The 15,262-nt window shown below is 35.1% G+C and overlaps 2 protein-coding genes across 30 annotated transcripts in view; one reads left to right on the top strand and one right to left on the bottom strand.

Moving 5' to 3' along the window:
- Positions 1-3,960, top strand: part of LOC129004103 (sodium channel protein para-like) — a 142,784-nt gene extending 138,824 nt beyond the window's left edge. For all 29 annotated transcript variants that reach the window (XM_054432521.1, XM_054432532.1, XM_054432526.1 and 26 more), the window contains one exon: positions 76-3,960. In XM_054432521.1, the coding sequence (XP_054288496.1) occupies positions 76-849 (774 nt within the window). In that variant the 3' untranslated portion in view covers positions 850-3,960. The remainder of the gene's footprint in view (positions 1-75) is intronic.
- A 3,339-nt stretch (positions 3,961-7,299) lies between these two features.
- On the bottom strand, positions 7,300-13,032 carry LOC129003827 (tRNA wybutosine-synthesizing protein 3 homolog). Its single transcript, XM_054432147.1, has 4 exons — positions 12,464-13,032; positions 10,408-10,584; positions 8,963-9,103; positions 7,300-7,527 (listed from the first exon to the last, which is right to left on the bottom strand). The coding sequence occupies exons 1-4, from the start codon at positions 12,638-12,640 to the stop codon at positions 7,381-7,383; spliced, it is 642 nt and encodes a 213-aa protein (XP_054288122.1). The 5' UTR covers positions 12,641-13,032; the 3' UTR covers positions 7,300-7,380.
- Between the last annotated feature and the right edge of the window lie 2,230 nt (positions 13,033-15,262).

Raw genomic sequence — 15,262 nt, 5'->3', positions numbered from 1 at the left:
CTCAAGGTTTGTAATATTTTTATAGTTACAAAAAAGTTTGGAATATCAAGAAAAAGAGGATAATTTGTTTTGCAGATGTCCACCTCAGCGGGCTGGGATGGAGTTTTGGATGGGATAATCAATGAGGAAGACTGTGAGGAGCCAAACCCAGAGATGGGTTCACCTGGAGACTGTGGGTCGTCAACCGTGGGCATCGCCTTCCTGCTGTCATACCTGGTCATCAGCTTCCTGATCGTCATCAACATGTACATCGCTGTCATCTTGGAGAACTACTCACAGGCTACAGAGGACGTGCAGGAGGGCTTGACGGACGACGACTACGACATGTACTACGAGATCTGGCAGCAGTTCGACCCCGATGGCACACAGTACATCCGCTACGACCAACTCTCCGACTTCCTCGATGTGCTTGAGCCGCCGCTGCAAATACACAAACCTAACAAATACAAAATAGTTTCTATGGACATTCCTATATGCAAGGGCGACTTGATGTTCTGCGTGGACATTCTAGATGCTCTGACCAAGGATTTCTTCGCCAGAAAGGGAAATCCCATCGAGGAGACGGGCGAGCTAGCCGAGGTGGCGCCGGGACGACCGGACGAGGTCGGCTACGAGCCCGTGTCGTCGACGTTATGGCGGCAACGCGAGGAGTACTGCGCGCGACTGATACAGAACGCGTGGAGGAAGCACAAGCAGCAGAGGCAAGGTGGTGCGGACACTCCCAACTCCAACGATGCCAGAGAGACTGCAGTGCTGGTTGAGAGTGATGGCTTCGTCACTAAAAACGGACACAGAGTTGTTATACATTCCCGGTCTCCTTCGACCACATCCAGACTAGCAGATGTCTGAGGAAGGCCACGTCCCCCATCCTTCGATGACACCGACTGTAACGAACAAGATGTCAACTAAATACTCAACACGATTAACCTGATTTCATTCTCCTGGGTGGGTGGGTGCATTCTTCTCTGCTTTTCTTTGTCTCCCTAATAGTCACAATGTTAAGGTATGACATCATTTAGCATTATAAATATATTCATGGAAAATAATCATTTATTGTGAAAACGTAAACTTTTGCTTTCCATTGGAACTTAATTCACAATCAATTTCATCTTCATACCCTTGTAGGTATGAAAATATTCCACGCATGCTTCCTCCAAGGGATTGGGCATTGTAAACTGCTCGCCTACAGCTATAAATTTAATTTTTGAATTTGGAAACAACATTTCAAATCCAAACGGGCGTAATATTTGACCAAATACCACTACCAGTAACTTCTGACAGAGATGAGTGCACCAAACCCAAAATCCTTCCATGTATGTTGCTGGAGCAATCCCAACTACATATCCCTCACAAAAATAGCAATAATCATTTGCTCACATTTGATTCGAGCAAGTCACCTTGACAAAGTCAACTCCTAAGTTTCCGTCCTGATCGGCAATATGCTGCGCTACAAAAGACTCCCTTTCCTCACCCGTCGAATCGTCATTTGTCTTCCTTGAGTGACGAATCGACTTATTCTTAAAACAATCGGTTGAGTAATTTATCTTGCCATCTTGTTCGATAAATTTGTTTGGCAGTTTTACGATTTAAGGGCTGTACACTACTAATATGTACGTTTTTGCAATTTTTTTATTACAATTTTAGCGGCTTTTAAGAAAAAAGATTTTATATTGAATAAATTTTAAAAGTAAGTTACATTTAAAGTTAGTTGATGACAAATTAAAAATTATATTGTTAGAATATGAAAGTCTTTTAACATGTACTACAAAGAATTGTACTTGTATATTTTTACACATTCAAATTACGCTGCATTTGTCTATTATTGTGCGCAGATGCTTTTATAATGTTTTAAGTGCCAGTTTTGGGAATATGAATACTTCCTCATTGAGCAGCCAACGACAATAAGTAGTTTACCTCCACTGAATCTATTTATGCTCATGAACATTCTCAAATAGTGTAACATTAATACGCAAGTTGTTTCATGTTATTCAGCAAATATTTTACATTTTCCATATTGACAATTCCTCTAATGCCAGAGAGAGAGAGGTTACTTTAACTTAAACGTTTGAAATAATTGCTGAAAATTACTTTTGGAAATGAAACGTTAATGTTTTCATTTTTGATTTTACTTTCAATTTTGGTTTTAGTGAAAAACAAAACATAATAATTAATGCAGCTCAAATATTACATTTTTATATGATAACTTAAAAAATAAAAGTTCAGTTTTATCTTTAATTGAAAAAATAATAGTAAGAAATAAAACTCTGAAATCACGTTTACATGTGATACTTGTATAGGTAGTATGTGTAGTACCAAAATTACCTTTACTAATTAAATTTTTCAGATTTTTTTTAGCAGACGTCCAGCAGTTGTTAGAGTTTACCTCTCTCATATTTGATAACAATTTTGAATACCATGTACATTTTAAAATTATAAATCAGTCTTCAATATTTGAAATATTTTTATATAGCTGTCATTCAAAATGATGCCGCAACTCGTGTTACTACTGCCTTGTATTTTCAGTATTGGGCTTGCTACTATAGAATAGATCTAATGCTTGATTGTAAGTATGTACAGATTCTATTTAATAGACTGTAAAAAGTGTGTGATGATGAATTGTAAATAATCACTTTAAACAATGACCTTACCTTGATTCAGCTATGTTTTTGCTACAATTAATAGAATCTCATGTTGGTTGTAATTTTCCTCAAATATTCCATTAGCTTGATTTACTTAAGTAAAAAGGACTGGTGAATGTTAAAGTTTCACTAAAAAATGTTTTAGAAATATTGATTGTAAAATATTTTGAAAGAGAATAAGTTTACAATGTACTAAATGAAAAACTACAAAGGGGTATAATTTTATAATTTTGAGAGTCTGTGATAAAGTTTATATGGTAAATTGTGATTTGAGAATATTTCTATTTAACAAAGTTTGTTTATGTTTAAGAATTTTATTATACATATATATCGTGTTATCCTTTATTGAATAATCTCAGTTTAAAATAATCACGCACATGTTGTGTTTGTTATTTGAATATAAGTTTTTAGTTAATATATTAAATGTTATTCGATTGTTGGCTGAAATCCATTTAAGTGCATACATGTAAAAGAATGTGAGTGTGTACATTGACATAAACACAAATGAAACCTTGTCTTCATATTAACAGTCACATTCGAATATTGAAAAGGAAGTATTCATATTTTTATGCTCAGTTTTTATTAGGATATAATTGTTAGTTGATAAACTTAAACTGGCCACAGCTCGGAGCAATGACCTTTTATTTTCATCTCCAATTTTCAAGTAGTTTTAAAATTCTTAATTATAAGTTATATATTTTTTTAATTTATTTGCAAAACATATATTTTTTTATCAGTACTGTTAAAAAACCAACTGTACATTTTTTAAGGCGAGGGTTTCATCAAAATGTCTTCCCTATTTTGACGAGGGCCTCACCACCGTATGTTCGGTTCGTCCTGTCTCCCTGGTGATGAAAGTCAGGGTTCGTTGCTCCTTGCTCAGCCAATCAGCTTCTGTTCCTAAGTGTCGTGTCCGAAAGCTGTCAAAGACGTTACGGTGGTCCACGGGGTGGGAGTGACGTGCTACACTCATAGCTTATTTCACACATCTCTTTACTCTCGGACGCTACAAGCAGTGAAAGACTCGAGGGGAAGTCTCACCACTTTACTTACTGTATCCGCGTTGCACACGTAAATAATAATTTAAACAAGAATAATTTCAAGAACTCTTAGAAGTGAATAGTGGAGTTTAGCTTAAGTCGGGTTAGTTATCACTCTTGGGTTTATAAAGTTGCAGCAACGACGCAGTCTGTTCGGTGTGCCGGGGCCTGCTCTTCCCTGCCGGTCCCGCACTCACGCAACCATTGCCTTGTAATCATGTTACGTTTTGTCGTTTGCAATATTTTGTTTGCCAATTGAAATAAAAAAGTTTAAAAGGTTTGGTAATAAAACAGTGATGTTCATTCTACCCACACCTAGTTGGAAGACTTACTATTATTTGACTGCCGCATAGAATGGTAAGTAAAATTTGTTGACCTAAGGTAAAAGGAAGTGAACTTCATCACCATGCATCTCATCAAATCAAACAAAATTATGCATACAGTTTATTAAATGTCCCACCATTGATTCTGATTGAATAGTATAATTTTTTACTCAATCGATTAAACAAGACACCAAATATCAGAGTTAAATCCTAAAATAGCATAATAAAATTACAGAAATATAAACTGATAATAAGTAGACCTAAAGCTGGAAAAGTATTACTTTTCTTTAGAGGATGCTAAGCTTTTTCTACTATTTAGTCTTTTTTCTTTCATTCATCATAACTCGTGTAAATCGTTGTTACAGTCTATAGTGTCAAAAATAAAATAATAATACTATTTCTATTTCTGGGTGTTGGAAAACTCATCAAAAGAATATAATGCTAAATTTATTATTTAATCTTTAAAGATTTTCTTGAATTTTGAGTCCATATCTTTTTTTATGAATTCAGGGACAAATTTTAGAAAAACGTTACCAGCTTATGAGGGTTTTTTCTAAAAATTTAACTTGTGAGGCTGGAAAAACTCCCTTCTCCTGAAATTATAAGAATGCAACAGATTTATTACTTCCTCTGATTCCTTTTTTTTTGCAATGTGAATTGTTTTGTAAAGATATTGCCCATAAACGGTTAAAGTTTGTAATTTCTTAAAATGTTCTTTTGTCGAATCATCTTTTTTAAGCTTGAGCATAATTCTGATTCAGCCTCTTTTTGATGCTTCAGAATGCTATCCATATTCAATTTTTTCGATGTCCCATATATTGAATGTGAGCAAAATGTATACTTTTTATGGTTTTCAATAAGGCAAAAATTCCGGAGTTAATTTTGATTAAAACTGTGTGTTTATCCCAATTCAAGTTTTCATCTATTGTTAAACTCAGAAAGTTGATTCGATTTTTCTTTTGAATGTTATTTGAATTGTAAGTTATTGTTGGTTCTTTTGTGTTTTTGTTCTAAGTTATGATTGTAGAAATAGTTACCAATATTCTCCTATTCTACATATGTAAAAGTTTCAGTTTCTTCTGGAGAGTTAGATGATACAATACAATTAGAATCATCAGCGTAAACATCATTTAGAATTTTGCTTGTAGGTTAATGTATCTTTCATGCCCTAAAGATAACACAAAAAAAGCAAAGGTCCCCAAATTGAATTGACTAATAATGATGAATTGATAATTCTATTATGATTTGTCGAATGGGTAATTTCCAAAAATTGAGATCTATTTGTCAAATAGGAAGAAAACCAATTAAGGTAATCAAGCATCAAGGCACATGAGCACATCAAGGTAATGCTTTTTTAACTTGATTTGCGACTTTCCTTGAAAGTAATATTTGACATGTGTTTCATAAATTAATCATTAAAACACTGATGTGGGCGTTATAATAAAACTTCTTAGAATCCAGCCAGAGAATATGTGTTACAAGATTAAAATTCCATACCGATGGAATGAGTACCCTTCAGATACAGCATTTAGCAGAGGGGAGGCAATCTGTGCCCTAAAGCTTTTTTTCTGGAATATTCTTCATAATACAATATCTTGTATATCTTGACTTTTTGCTATGTGTAGCCTGTTTAATTCAGTGAACTTTTCTTCCCGATGCCTCATAGTATATGTTTATATATATCGACAAAACCTAAAAATAGGGCCTAAGCTAAGTTTTGTGGAGAGTAGTCTAGTCTTAATTTACCATCTATTCCACGGTCTACCAAATCTATATATTTAATTCCGTAAGCGAATCGGTCCCCACAAAATATCTCGAGCTAGGAAAAAGATAGCATGGGTGTTGAGGATTCATTTTTAAGTTTAAGGTCCAAGGACGGTGGGAAAAATATCAGAAGTGTCAAAAATTACTCCTGCTCTGCCCCACAGGCCGCCTAATCCAGTCATTTTCTAATGGAAGTTCTGCTACATTGTTTCTATAAGCTTTTTTTAAAAATACTAGCTGTTGTAAACATTGCTCATTTGAATGTTTAGTGATTTTAGTGTTCTGTTTTTAGGTTAGAATAGTAATGCAGTGTTAAAATTTATGGTGTTAGGGGAAGAACGGGACTACGAAGGAGAGTATTTAGGAATGGTGCACAGCATAGGGAATGGTAAAGGACAATTTACAATGGAGGTGAACGGCAGCAACTGTTGTTTGTATGGCCCCTAACCAATATAATTATGGGTTAGGACATTTAATTTTTTTGTCAACAATAATAATAAACCTTTTAATTTGTTGTAGCTTAGTAAACGTACACCGAATATCATTTACAAGAATGTGCAGCTGCAAATGCTATATTTTACAATTGTTCTGCTTTAAATTGTTTGGTTAAAGTGCTCAGTTTAAGTAACCAATTTATGAAACGCAATTGAGTTCCTTAGTCTGTCCCTGAAAATGACTAAAGATTTACTTGATCCATCTAACACAATCCCCCCTCCCCCATGAGTTGTATTTGAATCAGGAATTAAAGCATTTCCCTGACTGTCTTCTCTTTCAAATGAAAATAACATAACAAATCATAGTTTTTTTCTTTAACTAATTCAAAGTAGGCTATTCAAAATTTGTACAGTTAAATAAAGCACAAAAAATTTATAAAATTCGATCAATAGGCTAATATGAGGTTCTGGCTAAAGAAAAAACTTATCTTCGTCGTTAACGAAGCTTAACAGGGCATCTTACTCCATTCTACACTCATCCCTCACTCATATTTGGGTTAAATAAAACACACCCAACAAGTAATTTGGATTTCAATCTCAATGTGTTATGCAGTTTAGTAAACCATAAAAAATACTACAGTATATTTTGACCTTATTGATTCCATGAACAGTTTTAATGTGCAGGGTTTCATATTCTCATGTCAAATCATGAAATTGCTTCTAGTTTGGAACAAAAAACTGAGTTAGAATTTAGGCTATAGCTATGTAGCACATTAAAAATGTGATCTTCCTTTATATCTCGATACCCTTTTTAAATTTACTAAATACTCTTAAAACTCTCCTCTTAATGCACATTTAGATCTCAAGTGGAACCACAATATGTGCTAAGTTTCACCTCCACAAATTGTATTCATGAGATTTAATGATCAGTGAAGTATAATATGCGGCTTCTTTGAATATATTGAATTTAAACCCAATTTAAAAAATACAAATAGTAATTGCAGTATTTGTTATTACTACTCGTAGAATAATATTGTATACATTTGGTTATAATGTTAATGTGTCATTCCATTAGGTTCATATATTAAACAATTGACAATCTTACAATACAAATTTAATCCCGGTATAGAAAAACGTATAATAGATATAAAACATAACAAGAGTCAATAATAACGGCTTCCTATCTACAATCAGTTTTGTCTTCAATTTCTATTTCTTGAGTGTCTGTAGAGACCTTCATTCCAAACACAGCTCTAGAGAAACTATCTATCCTTTTCAAATTCTCACACATCTTTTCATTGGCCTTGTTGACCACATACTTAATGTACTGAAACAGAAAATTGTTAATTGTTAAACATGTTTATTGCTCGGGGATAAAAGAACTGAAATATTAGGTGATTAATTTAAATCACACCGTTCCTAAACTAGATCATATCAAACAGATTTGCAATGATCTTGTCTCAGAGTAGGTCACTTTCAAGAGAAATAATGAATTAGAGTACTTGCGAGTAAATGAGTAGCCTATCGTTTTATTTTCCAACAGTGGGATTTTTACATTATTGGTGATTTTTAATGTTATTTTGTGATAAAGGTTTCAAACAGAAAATGTTATAGGTTTAAATAAGCCAAACAAAAACCCTTTAATAGTTTTAGTAACAAGGAAACAGTATTCATTTCATGACTTAAATAATAGGTTGTTATTTTCTGTGTTTCCTAAATTGCCGCTTGTTAGACCTTGTAGTGGCCAGTTTACATTAGATAATTGAGGCTCTACTTTGATATTATTTAATTATTATTGTATGGTTTTTAGTAAAGAGGGTTCTACAATATTGAGAAGGTCCTTCGCCCCTCGTAGACTTATACTGTTTGTTTTTCAAGACAAGAAGACATCACATAGCTAAGAGCCATTAGGAAATGATGAGTTTTTAACCAATGTCTCTGAGACAGAAGTACCAGGCTCTAAAACACTAATCCAGGCAGCCAATGCAACGTAAGTTATTTTGCAGGCTGTGAGCCAATTTGTGCACTTGAGTAAAAATTTAAACAAATGATTGAATTTTTTACTTTAAATAACTAATACTTTCATGGCCGTTTTAGTTTTGCTTGTATCATTTTTATGGAGTTCCAATTTAATTTTTAAACAAAAAACACTCAGCTACTACAATTATAAAAATTTACGTCACTTAAGAACGCAAATATATACGCGTACAATTATAGCCTCCTCTAATACTAGACCACAGCGAGACGAAAGTGTCAACGCCACAATCCCGGACTACTGTAACAGCTGTTGCACTAAATTCATGTGGATCATCTGTGCAATGTTTATGTTTACCTACACATTTGTCATTACTATTGTACCAAGGCAATGGGCCGGTCAGTGCAATGTTGCCACACACCAAGGACGCAACCTCGTATTAGAGCAGGCTATGGTACAATCCTAGAAAAGTTTTTTTTCTTAAACCAATGCCTGAGGAATTATGTGACTTATATGGAAATTGATCAATGTTACTGTAAATGCCGCAGCAAACCTGCAGACGAAGTGGATTTATATTTGGGTGATTTTATTTTCACTCTAATCTATTTAAATAACATAAGGTTTATTGAGTAGGCTGTCCAGGTTTGCTGCTACAAGGAGGATAATAAAGTGTGTTTTTAGTAAAATATTAATGCCATGCTTAGTATAAATAAAAAGAGTAATATAATCTGATATAAAATTTAATAAATTTGATGATTTGTTATTGAAAGATTAAATTCAAACATACTTCGTTAGAGACAATGAGTCCAGTTTCATCCGACAATGGAACTTCCAATCCATGAGTGCCTCGAACAGCTAATGTGATGGAACCTTGGCGGCCAAACACTGATCCTGAGTTACGGTAGCCTGCGTTAAATGCACAATCTTGCTGAAATCAGAAACCATATGTGAGTAATTAATTCTTTGAGTATGCTACCTTTATTAGGATAGCAAATATACTATATCTGAATGGAAAAGAGTACATTCTGACACAAGAAACACTAAAAACCTTACACTTAACACAGCAAATTCAAAAGTATGTAGCTTTTTGTCACTGACAGCCCTTTCAAGTGCTCGCCTTCAAATCTAAAGGTCGCTGATTTGATTCCAAGCAATAGGCCTATTGTTTATGGACCCAGGATGCCATTTGTAATTTGGATATCAATGATGCTATCTAACATAAGCTCAAAGCTAGACACTAACAAACCCAACCAGGGTTTGGATCTTTCCCTTGAAAAAATTCCAATGGTGTAAATAAGTACTTCCTGCGTATTGAAAATGCTATCAATGAGAGCACGGTGATTTTTGTGTAAAATAATTCAAAATTTTTTGGGTTTCTTGTGACAGAGTAGACACTTTCCATTCAGGAAAGTCTGCTATTCAAAGAGATTACAACACCCAACTCACCATAAATGCACTTCCTAAAGTGTGAAATTGGGGGGAAAGCTATATCGGTCCAGAAAATTGACTGGAACCTAACCAAACCTATTATAACCTAACTTCATCCAAAACCTCAATACAACATTTACACAATAACACACCTCAGGATGATTTTGTTCAGTTATAAAAACCTACAAATACAACAACAACAATACTCACACAATCAATGCAATGGAGGGTAAAGCAACCTAGCAGCTTTAAAGAAATTATGCAGACGTTCCAGAGGTTGATAGGGATGTTTGAATTGGTATTCATTCGGCCAAATATCTGAAGAAGTGGTTCTTTTCCCAAATACCATACTAAAGGGGATGCATAGTTGCCCGAATCCCTCCAAACATGCTCTATATTATTCATATGAGCTCCAATCCCATGGTCCTTTAAGTTCAGCAAGTGGTTGACGTGACGGTGTCCCTCCTGGGATAAATAATCAAAGGCTTTCCACTTCCATCCGTCAGTGACTGCACTCATGGACCCATTCTCGTATCAATGCCAGCAATGTAGTAGAGTACCCTTGATTCCACAGGAACAAGGAAGGAACGTATACAAAGTTTTGGACCAAAGAATACAATTTTAAAAAATCACACTGTGTAAACTACGGTAATAAAACCCATTCTGATGTTGCATCCAATTACTGACCCTGGTAAATTGAAAACGTGGACATTAGATTACCGGCACCGGTAATTTAAGTGATATTTCCAGCAACTGTTAGGTTCAAAGCTTAATTAGTTTTATTACTCAAATATAGGTCATTACCATTTTCTTTGCAGCAGTTACATTTCTACACTGGACATGCAAAATGAAAGGTTCAAACTTCAGTATCATATTCTTTTCAACACAGGTACTAAGCTTGTCAACGACCTGATTGGGATCAACTACTTCATGACTTGTTAGTATCCACTTGCAACCTTTCTTGATGGAAACCTCTTCACCCTGAAACAGTTAAATGTCACTATAAAACTATGTAAAAGTAAGACAGCCAACGCTCCAGCTCAGTTTTATCTTGTGTTACTATATAGTACACAAGAAAGTATGTAGGACTATGGTTTGTGAGTATTTCAGTTGGTTTGTCATTTGAAAACTACTGAACCAGTTGAACAGAATTTTTGAAAAAAGGTGAATATCTACCACAGATGGTCATCAGCATATTTTAATTTTTAAACTCTGCTTGGGCTTCACCCCACTGGGTTTAAAAGTGTATATGTTATTTTTATGAGTAGGCCTACCGTAATCCACTTAGTATCAAGGGTACAGTAAGGGGAAAGCCTGTGCTATATTACCAAATTAAATAGGCCTATTTATATTATCGATTTTCATTCGGTTCAATATTAATATCACTTCAAAAGTAAATTTTACCATAGGACATAATTTAATTTTACGTATGATATTTAAATAACAAAAACAAAAACATAAGGCCTGAGGTTGTTTTTTTTATCCTATAGTTTATAGTTTTATTCTAAATGTATACCGGTAGACCAAAAAATGGAAGAAACTATTCGGGGATATTCTGGGACAATAGGCCTGAATACAGTGATACACTTATAGTCACGTGATAGAGGACATGTTCACGCATAGCTTGGTTTTTTTTCCTAGGACGCTAGGCACGAGCCCGGAATTGTTTTTCACATTACTTCAGGCTAGAACTAGGGGTTGCGGCATTATCACATAGATAAAATCCATTGGTGATTTGGCAGGATTTGAACCCAGGACCTCTTGAACCGAAGTCCCGCGCTCTTACCACTAGACCAGCTCGCTCCCCTGTGCATAGCATAGTACCAACATCGGAACCCAGGAACAAATTTGGGTCTCTAGAGGGGATCGATAGTATGAAAAAGATTTAAGCTACTACTAACTAAAAATCTACTACACTATGCTACCCCCTGTAAAGACTCAAATTCGGTCCCTGGGTTACGACGTTGATGTTTTGCTATGCGTAAACATGTCCTCTATGACGTAACTATATGTGTATCGCTGTATTCAGGCCTATTGTCCCGGAATATCCCTGAATAGTTTCTTCCATTTTTAGCATACCGGTAGGCCTATACTCGAGTCTATTGTATCTATCACCGTCAATTAATTTTGCGCAAGCGCTTTGTCACTTTTCACCCCCTCTAATGATTCTCAAGCGTTCATCACATGATTATGAGTATTACCCTACACGGTCTTATTGTCCTGAAATAGCGCTGTTATTAGACATCATATAGTGCACAGGCGCGCGCTCCGCCTAGCATTTGTGAGTTATTGGTAAAATAGTTCACACAAGTTCTCAACAAGGCAATGGTTTTGACCATTCCCTTAAATAAAACATAACAAAATATCGTTGATTATTTTTTGAGCTTTGAGACTAACTTAGGCTGTTACTAATACCTTTTGGAATAAATTGGAAGTTAGTTAGGCCATCATGTCTATAGCATACAGGATGGTATGTTTGTTACTTAATAGAGATTTTCATGGAGATTTCATACTATGATGTTTGCAGCAGCTTGCTGTAGGAAACTGAAACGGTACTGTACGGTAGGTAACTTAAAAGTTTTTTAGTGTGATCATACAAACTAGAGTATTAAGAGTAATTAAGTAAACCTAGAAAAAATTACAATAAAAGAGGCCTATTGTTAGACGCTGGGAGTTAAACAATCTTTAATTTATGATAGGGTTCAACTCTAGGATTAGAGTGAGATTTTTCTAAATCTTCTTAAGTTACCGTACGTTTAGTTTCTTTTAGCTTTTTGAGAGCTTTACTTGAGCCCAGAGTACTGTGGGTACAAATTAGAGGTTAAGAACCGGTATTTACCTAACTGAAATCAATTATTACCTTCTTCAGTATGATTATTCTTCCGGAGCAGGAGCTGGTTGTCACATAATCTTCAAGGCCATTGATAAAGTCTATTAGCTCAACAATAGGTTCATCTATATTTCCTTTTCGGCTATTATCCGTTGAGCTTGCAACCGATTCTTTTTTTCTAACAAAGATTGGGTTTATTTTGGCCATGGTATCTAGGACTTGGTTCTTCAGCGTTAACTCAAATCGACCAGAGCTTAACAGAATTGTAGGCTACATTCGTGATAAACTTTTACCTTTGCAGTAGTCAACAGATAACAAATTATCAAATCAATTGGATTTTGGTACTTTAGACTTACTCAGGTGCAGGAATGCAAGAACAGAGGGATAGGTCTACATAACTATGGTAGGTAACTTTTAACTTAGCTGCCGCTGCCATAATGTGTAAACACTGTCAGGTATCCTGTAACTTCATCTTAATCTTTGTATCCTTCTATTTTAATTTCTATCAAATCAACAACTTTCAACAAGCAACAGAAAAAAAGTTAAACAGATTTAACTAACCTAAACTTTGCCTTTTGGGGTTAGGCTGCTACTGTTGTTTAATGTTTATGTTATTGTTCAATCTGTTTGTTTTGTTGTAAATCATGCAATGCTTTCTGCCTGCTGTTTTTTTCTCTACAGTTTAGTTTGGGCTAAAACAGTTCTGACATGCAGCTATTCTGTTTAACTAATCTATATATATAAAATCCAATGTATGTTTGTATATTTGTATGTTTGTCCTTTATGGACTCCGAAACCGCTCGACAGATTGTAATGAAACTTTTAGGCATTATTAAGCATTATTCAAGGATGGTTTGTGTGAAGTTTGGTGCAGATCCGTCAATAGGGCTCCGCCCCAGTGGCTCTGGAGTTTCCCTTTCCCATGTTAACCTTATGAGTACTCATATTTAAATGGAATTAAAGAATCTTAACAGCTGGTGCAGCTAAACAATTTGATTCTGTGATGTTCAATAGCATTAAAAAGTTAATAGGTTTACCAACAGGGTGCAGCACTATATTTTTTTTAATTTATGAGAACAGTTAATTTGCAACCAAAAGGTGAGTGAGCGTAGCGAACGAACTTCAACCTGGAGGCGAGTTAGCGTAGCGAACGAGCTAACCTAAAGGCAAGTGAGCGCAGCGAACGAGCTCCAACCTAAAGGTGAGTGAGCGTAGCGAACGAGCTCATCTTGAAAATGAACGAGCATGTGACATAAAACCACAATAGGACAGGACGACGTCTGTCGGGCTAGCTGGTCTATTATATTATTAAAGTGATACAATCAAATGTTATGTAACCGGTTAGGGCCATTTACCAAATAAAAATATAGGCATATGTCATATCAAAATGAAGCTTAGAGTGTGTAGATTTGCCGAAAAGTATTGATATGGACGAACTCACTAAGGGCTCTACCCCACAGGCTGATTTCCAAAGGGCTACGCCTTGCATGTTTTGGAAGTTATTATTCCATTAATTTAGTGAACAACAGCTGGCCTATGCAATTGACAATATAGTTTGTTTGTTTACATTTTTGTTTACTTATTTTATTATTTACTTTTATGTTCTTAAAAGAAGTGCGGCGAATGGACAGTGAAACTATTTCTTGCTGTTTGATACAAGTGAGTGATTAAAGGTGTTCTAAACACGATGAATGTGATTAACAAACCATGAATGTTCTTCGTTCCAAGAGGTTGTCACCTATCTTTAACAGGTCGAAATTTCATTGAAAAGTGTTAAAGTAAAGTTTAAAGACGTCGTGAAAGAGAGCTGCGTGTTCAGGTACAACCTCGGCCAACCTTAGGACATAAAGTATGAAGGTTCCACTGCTTTTAACATCCTTTCAGATGACACTTTCTCGAATTTGGGCCCTTTAAATGAAACACAAAGTCAAAGTTGATTAAATTAATTTAATGGTGGTTTCTGTTTATCCGTGAATTCGCGGGTAGAACCTCTTGTGTAAATATACAACGTGATGTGGAAAGCGAAAAGAGATCTCTTGCCTCTTATCGGCGATGCAAACTATTCAGTCCGGCCGATATAAGACATTAGGCTCGAAAATATCGGAATTTGGGTTTTTATCGATTGATATACCTCACTTAACCCCGAAATATTAAATTCCTTCCCCCCAATGTTATTCTTATGGGGAATAACCTCGAAAGTGGCCGACTTTGGTATTCGGATCTAAACCATTTAGAAACGTGCTAGGGACTTAAAATTTACAATAGTGAATAACTACACCTTAAATTAGCCATACAATTTTCGAAAACCCATTTTAAAGTTTTAACCCCCCAAAATCCAACATGCTGGCGGACATCTGAAAACGACAAAACACTTTTTTAAACTTCTATAGTTCAAAAGTTCCTATATAGCAAAGATTTGCAATAATATTCATGGTCATGAATTAAACATTCTACATAACCCTTCTGGGCATTTTCAGCTGATCCCACCCCCCAAAAAACGCACTACACTTCTAAAGTTTTGTAGAATTCCTGGAATTTGAAGGTTTTTAATTTCATGCAACATTACTTTTTAGACTTATGATTTTCCAATTACCAATTTTCCCCATTTTTCGAAGTAAATCCCAAAAAAGACATATTAAAACCTTTACACCCATCAGAAAAAATTAAAATGGTGGGATTTCTAAAGAATCTAAATGTTGTTTTTCCTGAGCACTACATGTTCAAAGGTCAACTGTACTCATTCACAGACGTGATGACAGATACTTGACATCTGGCAGGATGGCTATACTGAGGTACTAAAACCCCATAATTAAAGGAATTTAGCATTTT

The sequence above is a fragment of the Macrosteles quadrilineatus genome, unplaced genomic scaffold (assembly GCF_028750875.1).
Source record: "Macrosteles quadrilineatus isolate MER2022 unplaced genomic scaffold, UCM_ALF_1.0 Scaffold_9__3_contigs__length_116548681, whole genome shotgun sequence".
Taxonomy (NCBI): domain Eukaryota; kingdom Metazoa; phylum Arthropoda; class Insecta; order Hemiptera; family Cicadellidae; genus Macrosteles; species Macrosteles quadrilineatus.
The sequence above is the reverse complement of the archived record's forward strand: the minus strand, read 5'-3'. Positions and strand labels throughout refer to the sequence as shown.